Source organism: Megachile rotundata, chromosome 6 (genome assembly GCF_050947335.1).
Source record: "Megachile rotundata isolate GNS110a chromosome 6, iyMegRotu1, whole genome shotgun sequence".
In the NCBI taxonomy this organism is placed as follows: domain Eukaryota; kingdom Metazoa; phylum Arthropoda; class Insecta; order Hymenoptera; family Megachilidae; genus Megachile; species Megachile rotundata.
The window spans coordinates 16,543,718-16,564,295 of NC_134988.1; the positions used below are offsets into that span (position 1 = coordinate 16,543,718).

Below are 20,578 nucleotides of genomic sequence, written 5' to 3' on the forward strand. Positions count from 1 at the left end.
CCATCACATACGCACACCATCGAATTAGACTGAAATAATCGCGAACACATTTCGAAGCGGAACATAGCTCTACGCGTGCACCTACATTCCGTATCGTTCGTACGAATCTTGCGATAAATTGAAAGCATTAAATCGACTGTACAGTTTGTTAGACGTTTATCGAGTTAATTGTGGGTCGAATAATAAAAGGCAGCAAAGTCGCGTATGTTTTGCGGGAGCAACGTTATGGTTTTTGTTCACGATTTCAATCACGAGCATTTTTGTAATCTTGGAGAGGGTTTTAAATTTGTTTAGGAGTAACGTGCGTGTTTATGGTTTCCACGAAAGCATTACAATCAGCCCCCTCTTTGATGACCTTTTTTTCTACGACAGATTAAAGGTACTGCTTCATTTTGTAAAGCTATTCCTAGAATTACGATGAAATCGTCCGCGAATAGACGTTTCGAAGGGATGCAATCATCGGAATTACCTAGAGGATCTCCTTACGAAAATTATAAAGCGATGAATACCGAAATGCCAGTGGGAATAATTAAACTGTGAATTAGAAAAATTGCATTCGCTGTTAGACTTTATTACCACTGGTATCACGACGAGTAAGGCGATAATTGTAGCCAGGAGGAACAAACGGTTCTTGCCGTTTTACAACATATTACCATCAAAAACCGTATAATTACGTGTTTGATTCCAACGTCTTTTATCAATTTTCACGGAGTTTTGGTCGATAATGCAGTTACCTGCTTCTAAACCGGAGGCCGGTCGACGCGTGACGTCATTGCAGTGCTGTGTTCCTTTACTTGCACACGCTGTGCAGCAATATATTAGAAAGTAGCGAAAATATAGCAGGTATTCGATCAACGTTTAGTAACCCGATACGTTTGTACAGTGAGTGGAAACGGTGCCATTTTTATAGACGTCAATATAATTATCCCAGCAGACAGGTAACGTACGTGCATGCGAAAATGATGCAACCTTAGTTGTACCGATAAGAAGGCACATGTGGAGCCTAAGGCGTAAGCAACCAAATTGCCCGCATCATGAGAACGTCGGGAAAATTAGAATTTAAGATTGTTATGGTTAGCATTCGACGAATAACTGAATTTTCTGTGCAAAAGTAAGGTTAAGTCACCGTGTGCCAGTTGCGTGTAGTTCGAGAATTCGGTGCTACGTGTCAGCACCGTACGGTACATCCATGTTTGGAAGCTCCCCCGATAAGCCGAAATCGATACTAAATTTACGCGGACTATTTCGAATCTGTGAACACACGTTCTTCGCACAAGAGATTAATAGAATCCATTCTCTTATCGGACATAGTAGTTAAAAATGAGAATAGAAACGCGGTTATGGAAGGCGTACGAAAAATCGAGGAGCATCGCGAAAATAAAGAGGTGGATCCTGCGATGCGAAATCGGCTTTTGAGTAGCATCGGGCGGGTCTCTTCTCTCCCATTATCGTAATTTGCAAATTTTCTGGGGACCGCGATGGGGAGGTGCGCGATTTCGAGTTAAACCGTTGCAATGTTGGGGACCGGATAGTTTGGGGATAGACGGAGGAAGAGGAAAAGGAAGAAGAAGGTCAGATGGTTAGGAAGAGAAACGGTAAAGAAAAGGGAATAAGGAGGGAGGTTGAAAGAGGCGAAAGAGGAAGAAGAGTCGCAAAGTCGGTGGCGGATTGGCGGCCTGAGGCGCGGTTGCAGATTCTCGGCGTGATGCCGGTGATTCGCGGCTTTGGTGCCCAGTAATCGTCGGTCCCCTTACTCAACGTATTCCTCCTCCCTCGCATCTTTGCTCGGTGAATCCACCTCATCCCTTCTCTTCGTCCTTTCGAACTCGCTCCACCGCGCTTTTCTTCGCCTTCCTTGGGCCTCCCTTTGCCTCCCGTAGGCGTCTCGTAGCTCCATCGGTCCTTTGATATGGCGCGGCCCGTTGTACACCGAAGAACGAGGAGGAAAAAGGGGAGGCAATCTCGCGGTAAATACAGCAATCGCTTGATGTGCCGTCCGCATTAATATAATTAGTCACCCCGAGCGCTCGAGAAGCCGACTCGGCTCGATTCGATTCAACTTGACTCGACTTGACTCGACTCGATTCGACTTGACTCGACGCGGGACTCGACTTGAATCGACTCGAGTCGATTCCGTTCGAAACATCGCGGAGCCGGGGGCAGTGCACGTACAGGTGAAGCATGGTGGACTTTCAAGAACCGAAGGGGTTGGAGGAACGAAGGCGTGGTCGATCCATGTTGGATCATTTTCATTTCTATCCATGCAAACTGATATTCCACCCCTTTCCTCTTTTCGTAAATGCATTCGTTTTTTCGTGCCGCGTTAGTTCGTATACCGTAGACAGGGCGAATCAGTACCTCTGGGCATCACCGACCAATAATGCCGCGTCCATTTATCGACGGTAACGAACGCGTACCTTTCCTTTATCCGTTTTGAAGAAAAAAGTATCCCTGGACGGTGACAATAATGCATCTATTCTTTCGTAGAATGGCGCCAAAAAAGATCGAGGAGCCCGAACGGAAACCTCTTATTGGCCGTGTGGGTACCAATTTGAAAGTTGGTATAGTAGGCATACCGAACGTAGGAAAATCAACCTTCTTCAATGTTCTCACCAAAAGCCAGGCGGCTGCGGAGAATTTCCCTTTCTGTACCATCGATCCGAATGAAAATAAGTATCTACATCCATTTATTACATTTCTAACGTAGACCTCGTTAATTTAACCAACTATTCGTTCGTCGTTTGTTCGTAAATACGTCACGTTGCAAACCTCAAAATGTACCTGTTAAAAGATTTCGTTGAACCGTGTATTCCACAATGTGCGATGAAAGTTTGCATACTAAGAAACGCGAACCACCGAAAGCCGACGAATTGCCCGTGGATTCGACGTGTATCATAAAAAAGAGTTTGTTTCGATATCTGAAAGGACGTCCGCGCGAAGAATATGTTCCCTCGTGGCCCGATCCTTATCAATCGGAGTATCCAAAAGCTCACTCTTATTACGCGTTCCACGAGGATACGAACCCATTTAATAGATTCACCGAAGAACAAGAGTTCTGCAGGAACGTTCAACCACACTTTGAACCTCCCAAAGAAATTTATTTTCGTGATCCTTATTTCGAAAACGACGCAAAACGAAAGTATCTCAGAAGTACGCCAACGTCTTTCGTAATTCTTGGGAAGCCCGATCTAAACACTACGAAACTAGCAACGATGATCGCGGATTCGTGGAACTGTATTTTGATTTCACCGATATTGCTCGTGAAGGAGGAGATCGAAAAAGGTACCGAGAGAGGGCAAGTTTTGGCAGATGTGTTGAAGACGGGAGAACGTCTGGGTCCACAGATCATTCTCAGTTTAATAGCTAACAGGCTCGATAAAAGAGACGTGTTTCACAGAGGTTACGTCGTGGAAGGTTTACCGCTAATTCCAAACGAAATAATAGACTATTCCTCTTATTCGAGTTCCTCGACCGAACGATCTAACGCACAAAATATTTTTCAGAAACTTATAGAAATCTTCGGCACCGCGTTCCAAAAGGTATGCGGCTCGACAACTGAATTAGATGAATTTCCAATTTTTTCCGACGATGAATTCCAGAGTAAACGGTGCCAAGCTAAACCCAAGTACGAGGATTTCATTATCGGTCAAATAGAAGATATTTTTACGACGTGGCCTATAAAGCCGTCGATAATCATCTACGCGATGTGCCCGGACAAAGACGTCGTGATAAAGCGCGATTACTTTCGCATAGACACAACTACGGGTCGCGTCGTAGACACGAGTCTCGTAAGAATGAGCAAAAGCATTGAAACTTTATTCTCCCGCAATAGGGAAGAAAAGAACGTGAACATTTCTTTCGAATTGTACAGGGAACTCATGAACGAAGAACGAATATTGGACGAACACCAAAGAAAGTATTTACTGAAGCGAGTTTCCGATACGGAATCGAACGTAGAGATGCAGTGCAAGTTGTACGAGCGTTTCGCACTACCTGTTATCGAAAAACGGATTTTATTGCATAATCCCCAAAACGTAATTCGCGTCGACGGTCGTACATCCGCGTCGCAAATGCTTCAAATCGTCGCCGCCCGTTTACGTACGTTGCCACTTCAACGAGTTATCCTTCCACGAAGATACGCGAATCGTATAGAATTCGGAGGCGAATCCCCAGAGGGTGAACCCTCGGACGAGTTCGAAGGCAAATCGAACGAAGATGCGTTCCAAGATTTGGCGAACAGGGAAACCGTTTCTCCTCTCTATCCTTGGCAGTTGTCGCCTTGGAAGTTCTTGTGTCCAGTCGAATTAACCAAAGGAACGACCGTAGAGGGATCACCACAGCACGCTGTTAGATTCATGAACAACGTCTTTTTCCTCTCGTCCTCGACGGCGGTCGATTTATTCATCGACAACCCTAGAACTTTCCTGTATCCCTTTATTCCTCGGCCAACTTGTAGAATCGCGGTGTTTGGTCCCAGGTACTCCGGAAAATCTTTTCTGTGTCGTCAACTGGCGCACATACTTCGAGGCACGGTAATAAACGTGAACGACATCGAAAAATCTCTCGCGAACGTTGATTCCAATATCTCTATTTATTCGTCCGATCACGTAACGTTGGAAGAAAAGATCGATAGCATCTTGAAAAGTATACGGAGTGTGCCGCAGGAAGAGGTAGACATAGAAATATGGAGAGACGGAGGTTACGTCGTGGATGGCATGTACCCTAACGTCGACGGCTGGAAAAAGCTCGTGGAGGATTCGAACGTCGTCTTCGAAGACGTTGTTCTTTTATTCGACGAGGAACCGTACGAGTATTTATTGGCCAAATGGCACAGCATTCACGATGTTGGAGAGTCCATGGAATTGCACGAAGGATACATGGAAGATACTGTCAGCGAAGAGGAGGAATCGCATGGTTTGGCTGAGTATCTTAGGCATATTCGAGAATTTGAGGAAAATTGGGAAGAAGTACGGGAAACGGTGGAGAATACTTGTAAAAATTTGATAACTTGTAATCTGAGGACGATCGATAACGTGTCAGATTACGTTATGGAACGTATTAAAGACCGCTATACGAATAAAGCGAGGATCATGACCGAGGAGGAAAAGGAAAGAGAAAAGGATCTTGCGGAGTACTTTGCCTTGACCGATACAGAGGGTCTCGACGAAGAAGGAGAGCAAGAAGGCGAGAGACATACGACGGAATCAGAGGTTAAAGAGGATACTCGACGTTACGGTGATACCGGTTTCTATTGTCCAATTGCAATGCTACGACACAATGTCTTTTGGAGGGGTAAGGAAGAGTTCAGTGCAATTTTTCTGAATAAAATATATCTTCTTTCCAGCGCCGAGGCTCTCGAAGAATTTTTACGCGATCCACGGAAATTGAACCTTCCGTTAAGAAAACCCTTGACTAAATTTCCACCGTCTCGCGTTAGCATCATCGGTCCATTAGGAAGCGGTAAAAGTACATTGGCTGATAGCATAGCGCGGAAATATGGTTTGGTGCACATCGATCACTGCGACGCTTTTACCAGGTACATGGAAGATCGTGGAATGCCAGCAATATCCGACAGAGACATTATCATTTCACCGGAGAGTCTTCTGGAGGAAGTAGAATTACCCGAAGATCTGACCGACGAGAGATACAACAGCGACGGAGCCACGGTGCAAACGTTCGTTCGACGCTACTGGAAAACAGGCGGTATTCTGTCGAGAAAAATGTTTCACGAATGCGTGTCGGCGTTTTTCGAGGGACTGTACAACGAATGCGGTGTGGTACTCGATCACTTTCCAAGCTGTCCGCAAAACGTGGAGGATGCGTTAAAATATTACACGGTTCCCGAAATAGTCATAGATCTTCGTTGCAGCAAAGAGACGGTGCTCGAAAGAACGCTACCGACGTTGCTCACGTCCTGGAAGGATAAGCTGGAAAAGAAGAAACGTATCGAGAAGGCACGATACACGGAAGAACTAGAAGCGTACATAGAACAACGAGACAACTGGATCGATGCAATGCTGGGTCAACGGTCCAGCGAATCTAGCTTGGAAACTGTATCCGCAACCGTATCCCCGAAAGTATCGGAGGATTATTTTGAATCGGAAGAAACACCGAGCAGACAAGAACTGGAAGAAATGTGGCGTCTAAGTCATCCCGAGCCCGTACTTTTCACAGACTGGGAAGAATTCGACACGGTGAAGCACAGAATCAAACGGGACTTCGAAGAAATGTACGAAATCGAATTGGACATATTAAACGCTACCCGAATCTTATTGGAAAACGAATCGATACCGTACATGGCCGTGAATGCGGACGGAAACGCGGAACAAGTTTTGTCGCGAGTCGTGCAAATTCTCGATCCTTACTTTCGACGAGATCTTTCCTTCTTAGAACAAACGTACTCTATCGATCTCGAGACCGCCGAAACTCTTCTAGCTTGCGGTTACTATCTTTCGAGCTCCTTCGGTCGCTGGTGTCCCGTGCAATTACGCGAAAATAAGATCCCTCTGCAAATGTTTCTACCGCTGGAAGCTCAGCAAGAGGTTCATCCCGTAATACACCGACAGTTCGTTTATTTTCTCGGCGGTAAAGAAGCTAATTCCGCGTTTTCGAGGAACCTGTTCAAGTACCTCGAACAAGACTCTTGCGTACCCGTTGTTCCGTTTCGACTGTCCATCATCGGCCCGCCAAAGTGTGGAAAAACTACTCTGGCGCGTCGCTTTGCAAACAAGTACGGCTTAAAAATAATAACACGTGGCAGCGCTCTGCGTCATGCCGCAGAATATTTCCACTGGACCGAATCGTCGCGACTCATGGAATCCCAGCTTCGACTTGGTCACCTTTGTCCAGAAGAATCGGTATCTCGATCCGTCGAAATGTACTCCATCGATCCTGCTTCCATGTCCCAGGGTTTCGTGCTCGACGGCTTCCCCACGAATCGCAAGGAATACGAGCAGTTAACGTTTCTGGGTGTTCAACCAATGATCGTGCTCGATCTTAAAACGAATCTATCATTTTGTTTGGAGCATTTATCTCGCGAAACGGATCGAACGACGAGACCGATGAATTTCTCGAGCAGCTTCTTGCAACACCGTTACGCGAATTGGGAGATCGATCAGGGAAACTTTCGCGAATGGTTGAACAAATTCGCTCAAAACGTGATCGAAATTGATGCAACTAAGAACACGTGGTACGTGTGGACACGATCGGATCGAGAAGTCTGCGCCAGTTATATGCACGTCAGAACGTACTTTCGCGAAAGCGATTACGACAAAGTCCATGCTTTGAAATTTATGAGCATTTCACCGTACGAGTTCAAAATACGGCAAAGCGAATACGAGTCGTATTGCCCCATTTGCTTGTATCGCGACAACTTGATGAAAACTACGGGACATCCGCCTGATCATCACGGAATGTATCAGTATAGACAACATTTTTATTGGATCTGTCCACGACACGCGCTCGACTTCGTTGAAAATCCGCTCGACCATCTTCCCCCTGCAAATACCGCTCGCCTACCGGAACACCGTCCCCGTATTTTGACAGAGATAGTTGACCCTGAGCATGCCTGCTGGGCGAGGCGTTTGCGAGTCGGAGGATTTTGCTTGGTGACGTACGTCGAAAATTTACCAGAACGTCGACTCGTACCTGGAAAGACGAACCTCGGCGTTTTGTATCGAGACAACGTGTACCTATTCTGTACCGAAGAATGTCGCAACAAATTTCTGGAGCAAGCGGATAAGTTCGCGAGCATGGATATCAAATTTTTGCACACGTTGCAACCTATCGATATAAAGGGATTACCGACTTTTGGCTTCCTGGAGCAATCGGTAGCGGCATTGATAGTTCAAGCCGTAAACCAAGTCAGCGTAAAACGACCTAAAATACCGGGATTATCGTGTTCCGCCAGTGCAGCGATTTATATCGGTGTCTTCTTAAAAACTCGTAACCCGACTGAATCGAAGGAATTGGAAGTCTACAAGTCGGTCGAAAGAAGAATGGAGGGTTACGATAGTATTATCAAGATAGCTACGGAAACGATGAAGGAGATACTAAATCCTTTTATAAATTTACCCAACTTTATAAACCAGGATAACGAACGAGCTCGGTGCAGCGAGCAAAGGACGATATTGACACACGTGTTCCCACGTTCTTCGAATTCAATTATGTTCCGTCGGACATCTCCGACGCAGATGTTAATGGAGCCAACTTACGACTCGGACGAATGAACGTGGAGTTTGCGATTTATAATAAACGATTTACAAACGACTGAACGTGTAACTGTTTCTTGTCATACAACGTGTGTTTTTACTCTTGGTCTAACTACTCTTTGTTTTCCAGCACGTCGCGTACCAGTGCCCGACCCGAGGTTCGATTATTTGTGCGAATATTTCAAACCAGCCAGGTAAGCAGCCACGCAGATGTTGTTCGATCGTGTATTATCGAAAGAAAAAACGACGAGTCTATCTGGAAATGCACCCTCGCTATGGGAAACGAGTTGGAATAACTATTGGCATTTCCATACTTCTTCTTCGCTTTTATTTTCGCGAGTCGGGAACAGGGGCGACGGGAGAAAACGGTACGTGATCTGCAATGCAGATTCTACTAAATTCGTCTACGCGACGCATAGTCCATGTTGAACATCCGCCGAATTTACATACCTTTTTCTTTGCCCGCTTTACAATATCTGTACGTTCAAGATAATATTTTTCGTGTCGTTACGACTGCATGGATGGACATTGCTCGATATTTCCTGCGAGGAATTTGCACGCGATTCAAATAAATCCAATGCCGGCGGATCGAGTCGAGCCGTAATTAAAATCGTGTATCGTGATCTAAACGTTCTTGATAATGTACAGTTTTGTTGGAACATGTGGAAACCGCTATACGTGGCGTACATCGACGTAGATGGAAAGCGTGTTTACCGTGGCCGCGCGTCATCGTGCTGGCTCGTTGACACGATGAGATTGAACGTATGTACGATGAGATTGAATGTATGTACTTACAAAGTAGCGTATACCAGTCATGGGAGAATCGTAAAGCGGAGCGTACCGTGCGACCGACGTTGAAATATTCTTTAAAGCTGTTTCCACCGATAAACTGGTAAGTAGCGTGTAAAGAAAACAAATAGAAGTCGATAAACTCTAAGCGGCAAAAGTATAGCAAAGAATAATTATCGAATGGGAGGACAAGTTTGCTTTGTCACACGTGCTCGGTTCACAATTCCGCTAATTCAGAGAGAGATTGAAACAGCCTGTAGATCAAAGAGTATCTTTTCATCCTGGTCTCCCACGATCTAACGCCGGCACATTCTCTTGTCAATGACATTGCACGGTCCGACTACCGTCACGTGTCGAATGATTCAACGATCCCTAATGAAAGCCACCTAACGCGGCATCCCCCTTCTTGTTCATTTTACCAACGCCTCTCTTCAAAGGCTAATTGTTTAATGAGGCTACTCGCATTAGCATTTAAATACAGCTCGTTGTCACTGCGACACCCTCGCGTTTCGATTCTAAACGCATGCGTGCGCGTGTCACCGTGATCTATAATCGCTTTTTAACCCTCTCTTCGACGATTATAAGAACACGAATTTTTGCCTGTGCTTTCAGCAAAGTTCCGGCGTTCTTGAACGTGGTGGACATCGCCGGATTGGTAAAAGGCGCCGCCGAGGGACAGGGATTGGGAAACAGTTTTCTTTCGCACATCAACGCTTGCGACGGCATTTTTCACCTTTGTCGTAAGTTGCTTCAAAGTGTACGCGTTCGACTCCCAGCACTAATTTTCGCGTAAATGACGTTATTGTTCTCGATAAACGGGGGGCGGTACGATCAGTTATGTTAAGGGGAGTGTCGTCACGTGGGAACAAAAATTTATACAACAACGCGCGCGAGTTTGCACGTTGAGGGACTCGCATTTTAGACTACTGTAGTTTCCTAGAAACACGTCATTCGCTGATAAATGGATATTCAAGAAGGAACTAATCGTATTTCTAATTGCGTGTAGGCGCGTTCGACGACGACGACGTTACCCACGTAGAAGGAGACGTGAACCCTGTAAGGGATCTTGAGATTATCAGCGAGGAACTGCGACTGAAGGATATCGAGTTTTTGAATGGTCACCTGGAAAAACTCGAAAAGCTCGTGGTCCGAGGGAACGACAAGAAACTGAAACCGGAATACGTAAGCGTGCAATCCTTTCCCCTTTTTCGATGTTCCGTTTAACTGTTACGAAAGTTGGGGAGAACGGATCGTTTTCTTACGATTTTCGCGTCGAGACGCAAATGAAACTGTCGTAAATGCAAGCACATCGAGGAACCCGAACGAAATTACCGAGGAAATTAAGAGAGCCTGGTCGGTACACTACTTCCTAGAACGAATCAATCGAATTACCCTCTTTCCGTGGATTGACCCACGGTAATTTCCGATCTCTCCCTCGTTCTAGACTTTGCAATTTGCTAAAACTTTTCGAGAGCTACCTCTTCCTTCTCTCGGCCAAGCTAATGGAACGACGTTTTGTTCGCGTACAACTCCGTTAATCGCATCTCGATCACGACATTATTCCGTTTAACGGTGCACGCTCGCACAGTCAAATGCTAGGCGGATTTCTTTCTCTCGCTATATATAGCAACGGATCGTAGATTACTTTCTTTCGCTACAGATATACCCGTGCACTTGTACAGCAGGGAAATGTGGATAAAAAAAAAACAAGATAAATTTACGTATACAAGAGAGCTATAATTGAGCACTTTTCTGCGTAGGACACGTTGTTGAAAGTGAAAGGTGTAATGGTGGATGAGAAGAGGCATATTAGGTTCGCTGATTGGAGTGCCACCGATGTAAGTTGATTGTGCCAATTTACCAATTACGAGTTCAATTTGCCGGTCTAAAAAAATATTCTACGCTTATTGCAGATCGAAGTTCTCAACAAATATTTATTCCTCACGTCGAAACCAGTTATTTATCTAGTTAACCTGTCGGAGAAGGATTACATACGTAAGAAGAATAAATGGTACGTATTAGGAGGATTCATCCCCGAATATTATTAATGTCCTATCTTTAAGAGTTCGATCGAACATTGTTCCTTACGAAATATCTAGGTTAATCAAAATAAAGGAATGGGTCGATAAGAACGACCCCGGTGCCGTTTTAATCCCGTTCAGCGGAGCTTTCGAAAATAAACTCCTCGATATGGACGAAGTAGAGCGTGCAAAATATCTCGAAGAAAATAAGGTTACCAGGTGAGCAGAGGTGCCTATCATTTTCAACAATACAATCCTATTAAACGCTATTCCTAAATTCTTCAAGTTCACGCCCTTAAAATTACCCTCGTCTTTATACTTGCAAATGAAAGGACCGTCGGAAAGTGTACCGCGTTCTACTTGAAAATAGCACGCTTTGGGACGTTCGAGTCGCATTTACGGACCAATTATTAAAACACTGCCCAAAGATACGTTGCGAGGAAAAGAGACGAACGTCCGTAAAATTCGTGAAGTCGGCTCCTCGAGCTAACCCCGAAAAAACTCGGTTCCCACATTTAGCTATGCACCGAGTTATCTACTAGCGGTAATAATAATGGAGGGCTCGGTCCGAACGTCTAGACTAGTGCCCGCTCTCCTTTTCTCCTGCAAGATGACTAATAAAAACTGCGGCATCTTGGCGCATTATATTTTTACGAACGGCTATTCAAATTCTTGCAAAATTGCATAAAAACCCACTCTTGCCCTGCCGAACGCGCCGCCAAGGAGGATAAGCAAGGAGGACGAGTGGAGCGAAGATCAACCGGTTCACTTGGCCAGTAGGTCATTCGCGAATAAAACCAATCCTCGATCGGCTTTATGTACATTCGAAAAATTACCTACAAATTTTATTGAGAAAAAGTTATTCTAAACTGTTTGCGCGTGAATAAAAAAGATCTAACAGACAAAAGGCGGTGAAGAAAAATATTAAATCGTGCTCGCCAATGATGGCCATAATTGCGCCGATGGTCAGAAATCTAAATTCATCGGCAAATTTTGTCGATCCTTCGAAATGATTGTACGGAATAGGCTCTCCCGGTAATCATAGAGGACAAACGGAAGATTTCTAGATACCGCGATTTTATTTCGAGACCACGGATAACTAAGGCGCCGAGCTGGATCTCGAACAGAGTCCGAGTGATAAAATTGCGGTATTAAGTCGTTCAGCTTTATGTGTATTCCGTGAAGTCTCGAAATTCGTTGGGCCCACGAACTGGATGGTTTCCCTTCCTCTACCCTGTCATTAGACGATATTCGGCTCGAGACAATCATATTCCATGGTCCTCTTTCTAACCACCCCTTTCAACCGAGAGTCTATCCTTTTTCTAATGCGCTTCATCAAAGTGTACGTTCTATCTCTTTTTAACTTTCATTTTTTCCATCGCTACAAGTACATTTCATTTTTTAGCGCCCTCGACAAAATTATCGTTCAGGGATACAAGGCACTGCAACTGCAATACTTCTTCACGGCGGGACACGACGAAGTCAAAGCGTGGACGATTCAGGTAAAATGAACGTCTTTGTTCATTCGATAAAATACCTTCATATTCCACTATTTTACTATTTTAGAAAGGTACAAAAGCACCGCAAGCTGCGGGAAAGATCCACACGGACTTCGAAAAAGGGTTCATTATGGCCGAAGTGATGAAGTATGACGATTTTAAGAACGAAGGATCAGAAGCAGGGGTGAAGGTAAGTATTGATGCGTACATTAATATTTGATACGTATCTTATGAGTCTTTTGTTCAGGCTGCTGGGAAGTACAGACAGCAAGGACGCAATTACGTGGTCGAGGATGGAGACATAATTTTCTTCAAGTTTAACGCTGGTGCAGGGTTAAAGGACGCGAAGAAAAAGTGATGGCACGCGTTACTCGTGTTGTTACTTGTCCATTTGTACATCAACATGATCCTGATGTTTTGTTGCACACGAGACTCGCGTATGAAACGATCCAACTCGCTTTCGAATACCCCTTGACTTCTTTCCGCGTTATTTCCGATTAACCATCGCCGATAACGGTAACGAACACCTGTATAGCGAAGCAAGTATTTTTATATGTTTTATTACACAATAAATATACCAAACTTTTCCTTTTCACGATTAAGAATGAGTTGTCGCCTTCTATTGTATCGACGCTAGTAACTATTTTTGGAGCAGTTATTGCAACCTTGGTGTGGACTATTAAATTTCGATACTATTAACATGTAAATAAATGGCTTCGTCATATTTTGCTTGTGTGACTTTTAATAGCAAGGAAGTACGTCGAAAGAAGGATATTATTTGAATGTTTTTTTTGTATATTGACATATTTATTCTAAATAAATATATTTCTTTTAAAAGGAAGATCAAGTCGAATCATTATCTCCTATCAATAATCCCATATGCGTACATTCTTCTCTTATGCCTCGTTCAAAGTACGTACAAATAGCGAAAGTGTACTGTTACACGCTTCCTTCACATCGACAGTAGATGGAGAAACTGTACGTTTGTTTCAAACGTGATTGAAATATTTGATAATAGATGCTGCTGCTATTCGCTTTTCGAACGGCGCGCATATCGATTTTTATACACGAACAATTAAATCCGCTAAAATTGATTAAAAGTCTGCGATTAGGATAGTAGGAAAAAATAATGTATAAACATATTGTTTAGACAATTGTTTAATTTTCTAAAAAAGTCGTTTATATTTCGTTACAAAAAATCTTACCATATCACGTTTAGAACAATTATCTTTGGTGCAATTTAAAACTATAGATAACGAAGCATGGCAACCTGGTTCATTAATATTAACTTCTTCCATCTCTGACTCGTGTTTCATTAAAAAGCCGAAGTTTTAACCACTCGTACAACTTTATCTCGTCTTCGAAAAGTTTAAAGAGAATATCTCTTTCGCGTGGTTTCAACGTTATCGTGTAATCAGAAAAATTCTTGTTCGTCCCTGCACAAGTGGAATCGATATCATTGAACATATATCGATACACTGAACAGCGTGTGTTATATCTACTTACGAATCTTTTTATAAATCTGTCTCGCTCCGCGGAAAAAATATGGAAATTTATATTCCAATACGTCTATCGATTGCTCCATGCAATCTAATATTCCAATAACGGGATACCACTCGACGATATTTGCTTTCGCCCGTTGTAATGCCCACTTATTATTTATCTCTCTATAATTAACGGGTAGTGTAATACCGTAGCGAGAAATAACATCGATAAATTTAATCTGCCAAGTACTCACGTGCATCGAGGATCCTGCCCACAAAACGTGGGTATCGCTCTACCTTCGAACACGTTATGTTTCTCGCGATATCTGAAACACCGTACGATTAAAGCAAAATATCAGAATGATCCTGCAAGAAAAATAAAGCGTCCCTGTACCTCTGCAAAGTTCGAGTACCCATAGGATTTCTCACCAAAGAGATAAACGTTGGCGCAGGTCGACCGAATTTTGAAAAATTCAAAAACCTTACATCCCCATCGAAGCTTAAAGGAATCGCTTCCTGTCTTATGATATTCGTAACCTCTTCCACTAGCAGTTCCTATAAAATACAATTCCCATCAAATTGCAATCTGAATGAATTTTTAAACGCACACACCTGTTCGATTTACTTTCAAAAGCGATGCAAAAATCGCTCTACGCGACATGAAAAATTACGAACCAGCGAAATAACGCATAATTTAACACGCGATGCGAAACGTCAGGATGATTGATTATCATACTCCAAATACGTTGAATCTTTTAATATTTATTGACTTTCGCGACGGTCCCGTGTTTTCGTTCCCGCGGTTACCTAGGCATGCTCCAAATAGGAATTCTCTGACCGAGGCTGCTTTAATTGGAAAGACGAAAGTGGCACAACTTCGATTGCAACAGCGAAAACCAACTCTGACGTGAACGTAAAGTGCAACGACCACGATGTGATTAAATTTTCCGCAGATTTATGCGATCAATGAATCAGGTGCTGATTCATGCCCCCAGCGTTATTGTTCAGCGTTCAATCGATGCCTCGGTAAAACGGTGCCGCGACTATTTCACGCCGTTTCGAGCACATTGGAATCGAAACCGATAATTCAAAGAATTCCGCGATAAATTCAGCCGCGGAAATATTAAGATAAACGCTGTCGCTTCAAATTTACCTGCTGTAGAGTTGACAAAAGTTTGTGATCACCGGGCGGTAATCTTATATGCTTAAAAGCATTGTAACCCTGCAGACGTTGCAAAATCAAGACCAACGATTCGGCTCCAGCGTCCGGTACACGAGTCAACATTAGGATATGTTTATTCGTTTTCGGCAAATTTCCATGAGCGCCCAATTCCGCAAGAGAGGGTGTTACATGCCGATACGTCTGCGCAACAAATTAATGAAGACGACCACTGTATTAATGCTGCGGTATCGTTTATAATCTAGCTCAATTAGAAGCGAAATATCTTTGCAATTTCATGGTACGCGCAACTTCCGGCGAACTCGTTTACAAATCGCAAAAGGGAAAGATCGCTTTCCAACTATTACATCTTTCGCTGGCGCACTTTCACTCCGATAAGCTTGTTCTGAACTCGACCGGTTCAATGTTTGAAAAAAATTTATTTGCCGCGTTACGCAAAAGAGTGTAAAAGACTTTGTCATGTCTACATTGTATCTCTATATGATCAAAATTATAAACGCTATTTATCGATTAATGATTGAATTCACCTGGCTTCTATAGATTTCCTGTTTTCCCGCCAAACGGTCTACGTCACTTTCAGAATCGTGGATGACTACCGCAGATTTCGAATTCAAAACGATGAAGAGAACCGTCAAGACAGCGACACTAGTCAACAGTCCACGATTCAACCGCATCTCGATACGAAATTCGATAAGTCGTACCAGTGTTAGACTATCTTCTCTTCTCAAAAAGTATTTGACCGGTAATCCTGATTGCCGGCATCGAAACTCTCGATCGCAGATTACCGACGTTTGTGTCTAGCAAGTAACTGAGGAGAATGTCAGTGGGTCAGAGACTTCCTACCGCCAGATCTGATCCCCACATCTTCAGCTGAACTCCCACCAGCCTTAGATCTCGTGAAAAGCGAAATTTGGCTTTTCCTTGCAGCGCTTGCTGAATTTTAATCAGGAAATACTTTCGAAACGAATACATTTCTTACGCTGTCAACGAGCTCCAACGCGCGTTCGTTGATCCAGGAATACCGAACGCGTATGGAGTTAAACTATGCTCTATTAGGTGATGCTGCAACTTTTCTTATGCGCCTATCGGCATGGAACAGCATCCATGGTACAGCATCCCGCAAGACGCGTGCGGTGAAAGGAAGCTCCATTCTTCGTTCGCGAATGATGATTCATTGTTTCTATCGACCTTCGTAACTCCGATAATGTTGGTTCGATATCATCGGACTTGCTTAAATGGCAAGAAAGAATGTGAAGAAGCGGGTGTTGGAATTGTTGGCATGCATGATGGGTTCGAGCGTAGCTTAGAATCAGCTTTGTCCTTCTAAGAAAAGGAGAGATAGATTCTTGTCATTTTGAACACGTCACGAAGAGTTTTCCGGAAAAATAAAACAAATTCCTCGAAAAAAATGGCGCGCTCCGCGAAGTTCCACGTCTGACCGCTATTCAACCGGCCGGCGTGGTGGCGCAACCATCCACGTGGTAGAGGCGCTTCGCGATCATTCTACAGAGCAAGTTTATTTGTAAACACGCGGTTTCATTTCTTAAGATGGACACGTACGAAGCACGTAAAAAAGATTGGGAAGATTTAGAAGTGACCAAAGAAGAGTTGAAGAATTTGACCGAGTGTTTGAAGAAGGAAGAGTTCCGGAAATTGTTGATCGAGTACGCAGAGGAGGTGACTGATCCGGAGAATAGGAAGATATACGAGAAAGAAATCACGCAATTGGAAAAAGAACGGGGCGTCGACGTTACGTTCGTTAACCCAGAGCCTGGTTACGTCATAAAAACAAGCGTAAACGGAGAGAAGAAATGTTTTCTGAACATCAGCAAAAGCGACATCGTGGCACGACCGACCAGTCAACCTTCTTTCGAACAAGGTCATCGCGGTTTGCAGTGGTCTATTCCGTATACGTTGATACCTCCGCGTGACGATCTTGATAAAAAGAACGTGCGTTGCATGGTATTTGACGTTGTCTTTCATCCGGACACTCTTTATCTATCGTCAAAGAATGCGCAGTTTCGGGAAATCGTTAATAACACAGCCATGGACGGTGTGGAAAATAACTTCAAGGTATGTCGCGCGCGTATCGTACTCGTCACTTATCTGTAATTTGTCATTGATTCGATTTCGTAATTATATTTTCTTTTTTGTCATTTCGGACTAGGTCAAATTAGACAGAAAGAATGTTAAGTTTCCAAAGTCGAGTTATAAAGGGATGTGCCATCCTACAGTGATAAGAAAACCATCCAAGGAACCTCCGAAGGAACATTTAGACATAGAACCAGAAATCTATCAAAAGTTGATGTCCAGTTACGATAGGAGCAGAGAGCAGCATATAAAGCAGACAGAGGAACAGCCGCGAAGACCTGTACCATCTACCACATACTATAAAGAGAGACTGGAGGAGAAGCAAGACATGAACAGTGAATACGTTACACCTAAATTTTCTATTAAACATCAGTCCGATGTAGAGCTGGAAGATTTCAGTACTAATAGAAATGCAAACATGAATGCTACAGTACCTAAGCGATTGATCATTACTATAGACCTACCCTTATTAAAAACTGCCACCGATGCTTCCTTAGATGTTCAAGAGCGTTTTCTTAATGTAAAGAGCGAAAAACCTGCAAAGTATTTGCTGGAATTGCCTTTGCCTTATCGTGTAGATGCAGATCATGGCAATGCTAAATTTGATCCGAAATACAAAAAACTAGTGGTGACTCTACCAGTTATTAGATCTGTGGTACCAGTGTCCGATACCAGAGAAGACAGCGGAGTTGACAGCGATCATAGTAGTCCTGTACCGATGCTCTCTGAACGCATCTCAAAAGATGATTCCTTTGATCAGAGTCACGCGAGTAACTCTATATCAAAATTAGTTGAAGATTGTGAAACAGTGCTCGCAATCACTAAACTAGAGGATACAAGTGAAAAGTTAGAAGATTCTAGTGACACTGCGTTACGGACTAACATAGAGGATACAGATACTTTTACAGATCCTAGCGTTAAGTATTCTTTACCGACGTTTATTTGTAATTTATACGAAAATCAATTAACTATTACTATAAATGTAAAAAACGTGAATCCAGATTCTATTCGTCATAAGATCTTGCAAAATAATTCCGGTGTGCATGTTTTATTAACATCGATAGGCGCAGGATTTTATCCTCAACATTATTCGTTATGTTTAAAAATAAACGAAAACTCTGTGGATCCCGATTCGTTCACGGTTGATCCATGGGATAATAACGTTGTGTTCTCCGTAAAATTAGAAAACGTTGAAAACTTAGCACGATACTACGTTGGTGAGACCGAGGAGTTCATGGAAGAGAAATATCTTCCTACAGCTTTGTCATTCCAGACCCAATTGAAAGAACTGACAGTAAGTACCAGTAAGAAGAGGATAAGAAAAAAGTAAATAATACTTCATATTCGTTTATCTTTTTCACAGGCGGAAGAAGATTTCAAAATAGATCGAACGATAGACGTGCACACAGAAGATGATGGTGTCGTCATAAATATTACTCCGAATCAGTTGGATTCCGACGACGAAGTTGATCACCGGAATTTGCGGTCGATCGAATGTCGCGAAAATCATGACACCGTGTCAGAAACTAGATCCGTTTCAGAAAGTAGCGGAGATGAACTAACAAGTAGCATCGGTGCAAGTACATTCTCGAAAGGTATATTAAAATCAAGGCGCGCTAATGCTTTTTCTCGTTCAGTATCGGAATCGAGCGCCGATGAAAATGGAATGCCGGCATCGTCTATAGACTGCCATTACGGTTCGGTACAAGACATGAACTCTGAATCGGAATGTTCCAGTTTAAAAAAGACAGTACGATTCAATGACGTAGTGTCGCGACAATTATTCAGGTGTGGTTGCACTTACAACAATAAATATAATTGGTCATATCTTACAGATTATTTACGTTGCTTTACTTTGCTTTCAGATCAAACTCCAGCATTCTCGGTCGACGTAAGAAAAACCGACGTAAATTGCGAAACAAAAAACGTGCACAGAATCGTAGATTGAGCGAGAGCGAAAACTCCGAAACGGAGGAACGCGACAAATATAAGATAAATCAAAAGAGTACAGAAGTTACTGATATCGTGAAACCTATACTTAATAAGGATAAGCAATCGACGAAACAGAAAACTGCCAATATTGAAATAATGAAAGGGGCTAGTGATAATCGTTCGTCGGTGGAAAGGAACTCCAGCGTCGAGGAAGAAATCGAGCATGAAATTCATTCGGATAAGGATATCGAATATAAGGATGCGGTGAAGATGGAATTTAAGAACGATCTGATATTTGATCTTGACATGTAGATTTCTGCGATATGTCAACGAATTGAAACTCGTATGTGATATCTTCTGAAGTTAAACGAGTAACGTATCTTTTAATTATCTCAAAATAAGTATTATCGTGAAATTACTCGCAAAGTTGGTTACTAAACAAAAGAACCACAGGGTTACGTTCACTTATGTGATAATGTTTCTTTTCAGTAACGAAAGAAAAGTGACTACGCATCATAGTTGCGCGCACCATCGTGAATCGATGAAATTGTATATTCGTATTATTTTAGAAGGGTTCGTAATCGTGAGTAAACAAATTGTTAGAGAATGTTAGAAGTTTTTAGTACGATAGCTCAAAAACGTCGATCTTATTCTATTATACCTTACATATTTATAAAGATTGCGGGTACGCGGTCAACAAAGTGCAGAGATGGATGGGAATCTCTTTAATATATCTCATGCGATGTACTGCATACTTTGAGAATATTTCTTATAGAAAAGCAGAAGAACGCGATTTATTAAAATTATTCGTGAAGGGAATCTGCATAAGAAGTACGAAAACACATGCTCTATTTTATAGAATGAAGTTCTTAAAAAAATCAATTTTTACAGACATTTTATAGAGATTATCGTACGATCATTTGTATAGATTGCACGTAGCGAATACATTCTTCCAATAATCGCGATCATATAATCTGAATCATGATTAGAAAGTATTGTTCCATCGCGGAGCAAATTGCGCACTCTTGCTTTTGTAGCGAGGTGTTTGCCATATCAATGTACACGCGATACAATATTAGCATATTCCATACAATAAAAAGTGGGGAATAAAATTTCCTGATACTATGTTCAATGTTCAATTATTGATAACTACGAAATCACCTCCCAAAATATGCAACGAAATATTCCTGAATTTATAATTTTAATTAAATCTTTGTGCGCTAATTCCGTAATTTGTTGTTCGTTTCTCATCGGACCGTAGCCTCGGAAGTTCTCGAAGCAAGAGAGAGCATCGAAAGTTCGTTTATCGTGTACGAACGATGATCGCAAGGTGTGAAGCAAAGCGTAGCTGCACTAAAACGTGATGGAAAAG

At 42.8% G+C, this 20,578-nt stretch overlaps 4 protein-coding genes across 13 annotated transcripts in view; 3 read left to right on the top strand and 1 right to left on the bottom strand.

The window, feature by feature from the left end:
- The first annotated feature begins 728 nt into the window (after positions 1–728).
- LOC100883781 (obg-like ATPase 1) lies at positions 729–13,360 on the top strand. 6 transcript variants are annotated; one of them, XM_012287514.2, is made up of 11 exons: positions 729–843; positions 2,488–2,669; positions 8,344–8,404; positions 9,612–9,739; positions 10,006–10,181; positions 10,760–10,837; positions 10,913–11,010; positions 11,099–11,239; positions 12,426–12,522; positions 12,587–12,709; positions 12,767–13,360. In XM_012287514.2, exons 2-11 carry the CDS (start codon positions 2,489–2,491, stop codon positions 12,875–12,877), a joined length of 1,194 nt encoding a protein of 397 aa, XP_012142904.1. In that variant the 5' UTR covers positions 729–843; position 2,488; the 3' UTR covers positions 12,878–13,360. The 6 variants fall into 6 exon arrangements, with proteins under 6 accessions (XP_012142904.1, XP_012142902.1, XP_003704224.1 ...); XM_012287512.2 differs by having other exon boundaries at positions 731–943; XM_003704176.3 differs by having other exon boundaries at positions 731–938.
- On the top strand, positions 2,676–8,268 carry LOC105662729 (adenylate kinase 9-like). Of its 2 annotated transcripts, XM_076532551.1 has the most exons (2): positions 3,660–3,788; positions 3,872–8,268. In XM_076532551.1, exon 2 carries the CDS (start codon positions 3,879–3,881, stop codon positions 8,226–8,228), a length of 4,350 nt encoding a protein of 1,449 aa, XP_076388666.1. In that variant the 5' UTR covers positions 3,660–3,788; positions 3,872–3,878; the 3' UTR covers positions 8,229–8,268. The 2 variants fall into 2 exon arrangements, with proteins under 2 accessions (XP_012142900.1, XP_076388666.1); XM_012287510.2 differs by having other exon boundaries at positions 2,676–8,268.
- The window catches only part of LOC100880352 (uronyl 2-sulfotransferase), a 34,352-nt gene continuing 26,828 nt past the window's right edge, over positions 13,055–20,578 (bottom strand). Inside the window, exons 1-7 of one of the 3 annotated variants that reach the window (XR_001096261.2) lie at positions 15,711–16,489; positions 15,157–15,366; positions 14,398–14,558; positions 14,258–14,329; positions 14,026–14,186; positions 13,725–13,955; positions 13,055–13,603 (exon numbers count right to left, since the gene is read on the bottom strand). Coding sequence is in view for 2 of the 3 variants with exons in the window: in XM_003704312.3 (XP_003704360.1) it covers positions 13,804–13,955; positions 14,026–14,186; positions 14,258–14,329; positions 14,398–14,558; positions 15,157–15,366; positions 15,711–15,857 (903 nt within the window). In the remaining variant the exon portion in view is untranslated. Of the gene's footprint in view, positions 13,604–13,661; positions 13,956–14,025; positions 14,187–14,257; positions 14,330–14,397; positions 14,559–15,156; positions 15,367–15,710; positions 16,490–20,578 lie in introns of those variants that run through there. The other 2 variants (XM_003704312.3, XM_076532586.1) reach the window with 2 other exon arrangements.
- On the top strand, positions 16,643–20,338 carry Nop17l (PIH1 domain-containing protein Nop17-like). 2 transcript variants are annotated; one of them, XR_001096260.2, is made up of 5 exons: positions 16,643–17,256; positions 17,351–18,568; positions 18,638–19,062; positions 19,140–19,577; positions 19,696–20,338. XR_001096260.2 is itself a non-coding variant. In XM_012287518.2 (4 exons), the coding sequence occupies exons 1-4, from the start codon at positions 16,732–16,734 to the stop codon at positions 19,516–19,518; spliced, it is 2,547 nt and encodes an 848-aa protein (XP_012142908.1). In that variant the 5' UTR covers positions 16,643–16,731; the 3' UTR covers positions 19,519–20,338. The 2 variants fall into 2 exon arrangements, 1 of the variants encoding a protein (XP_012142908.1); XM_012287518.2 differs by having other exon boundaries at positions 19,140–20,338.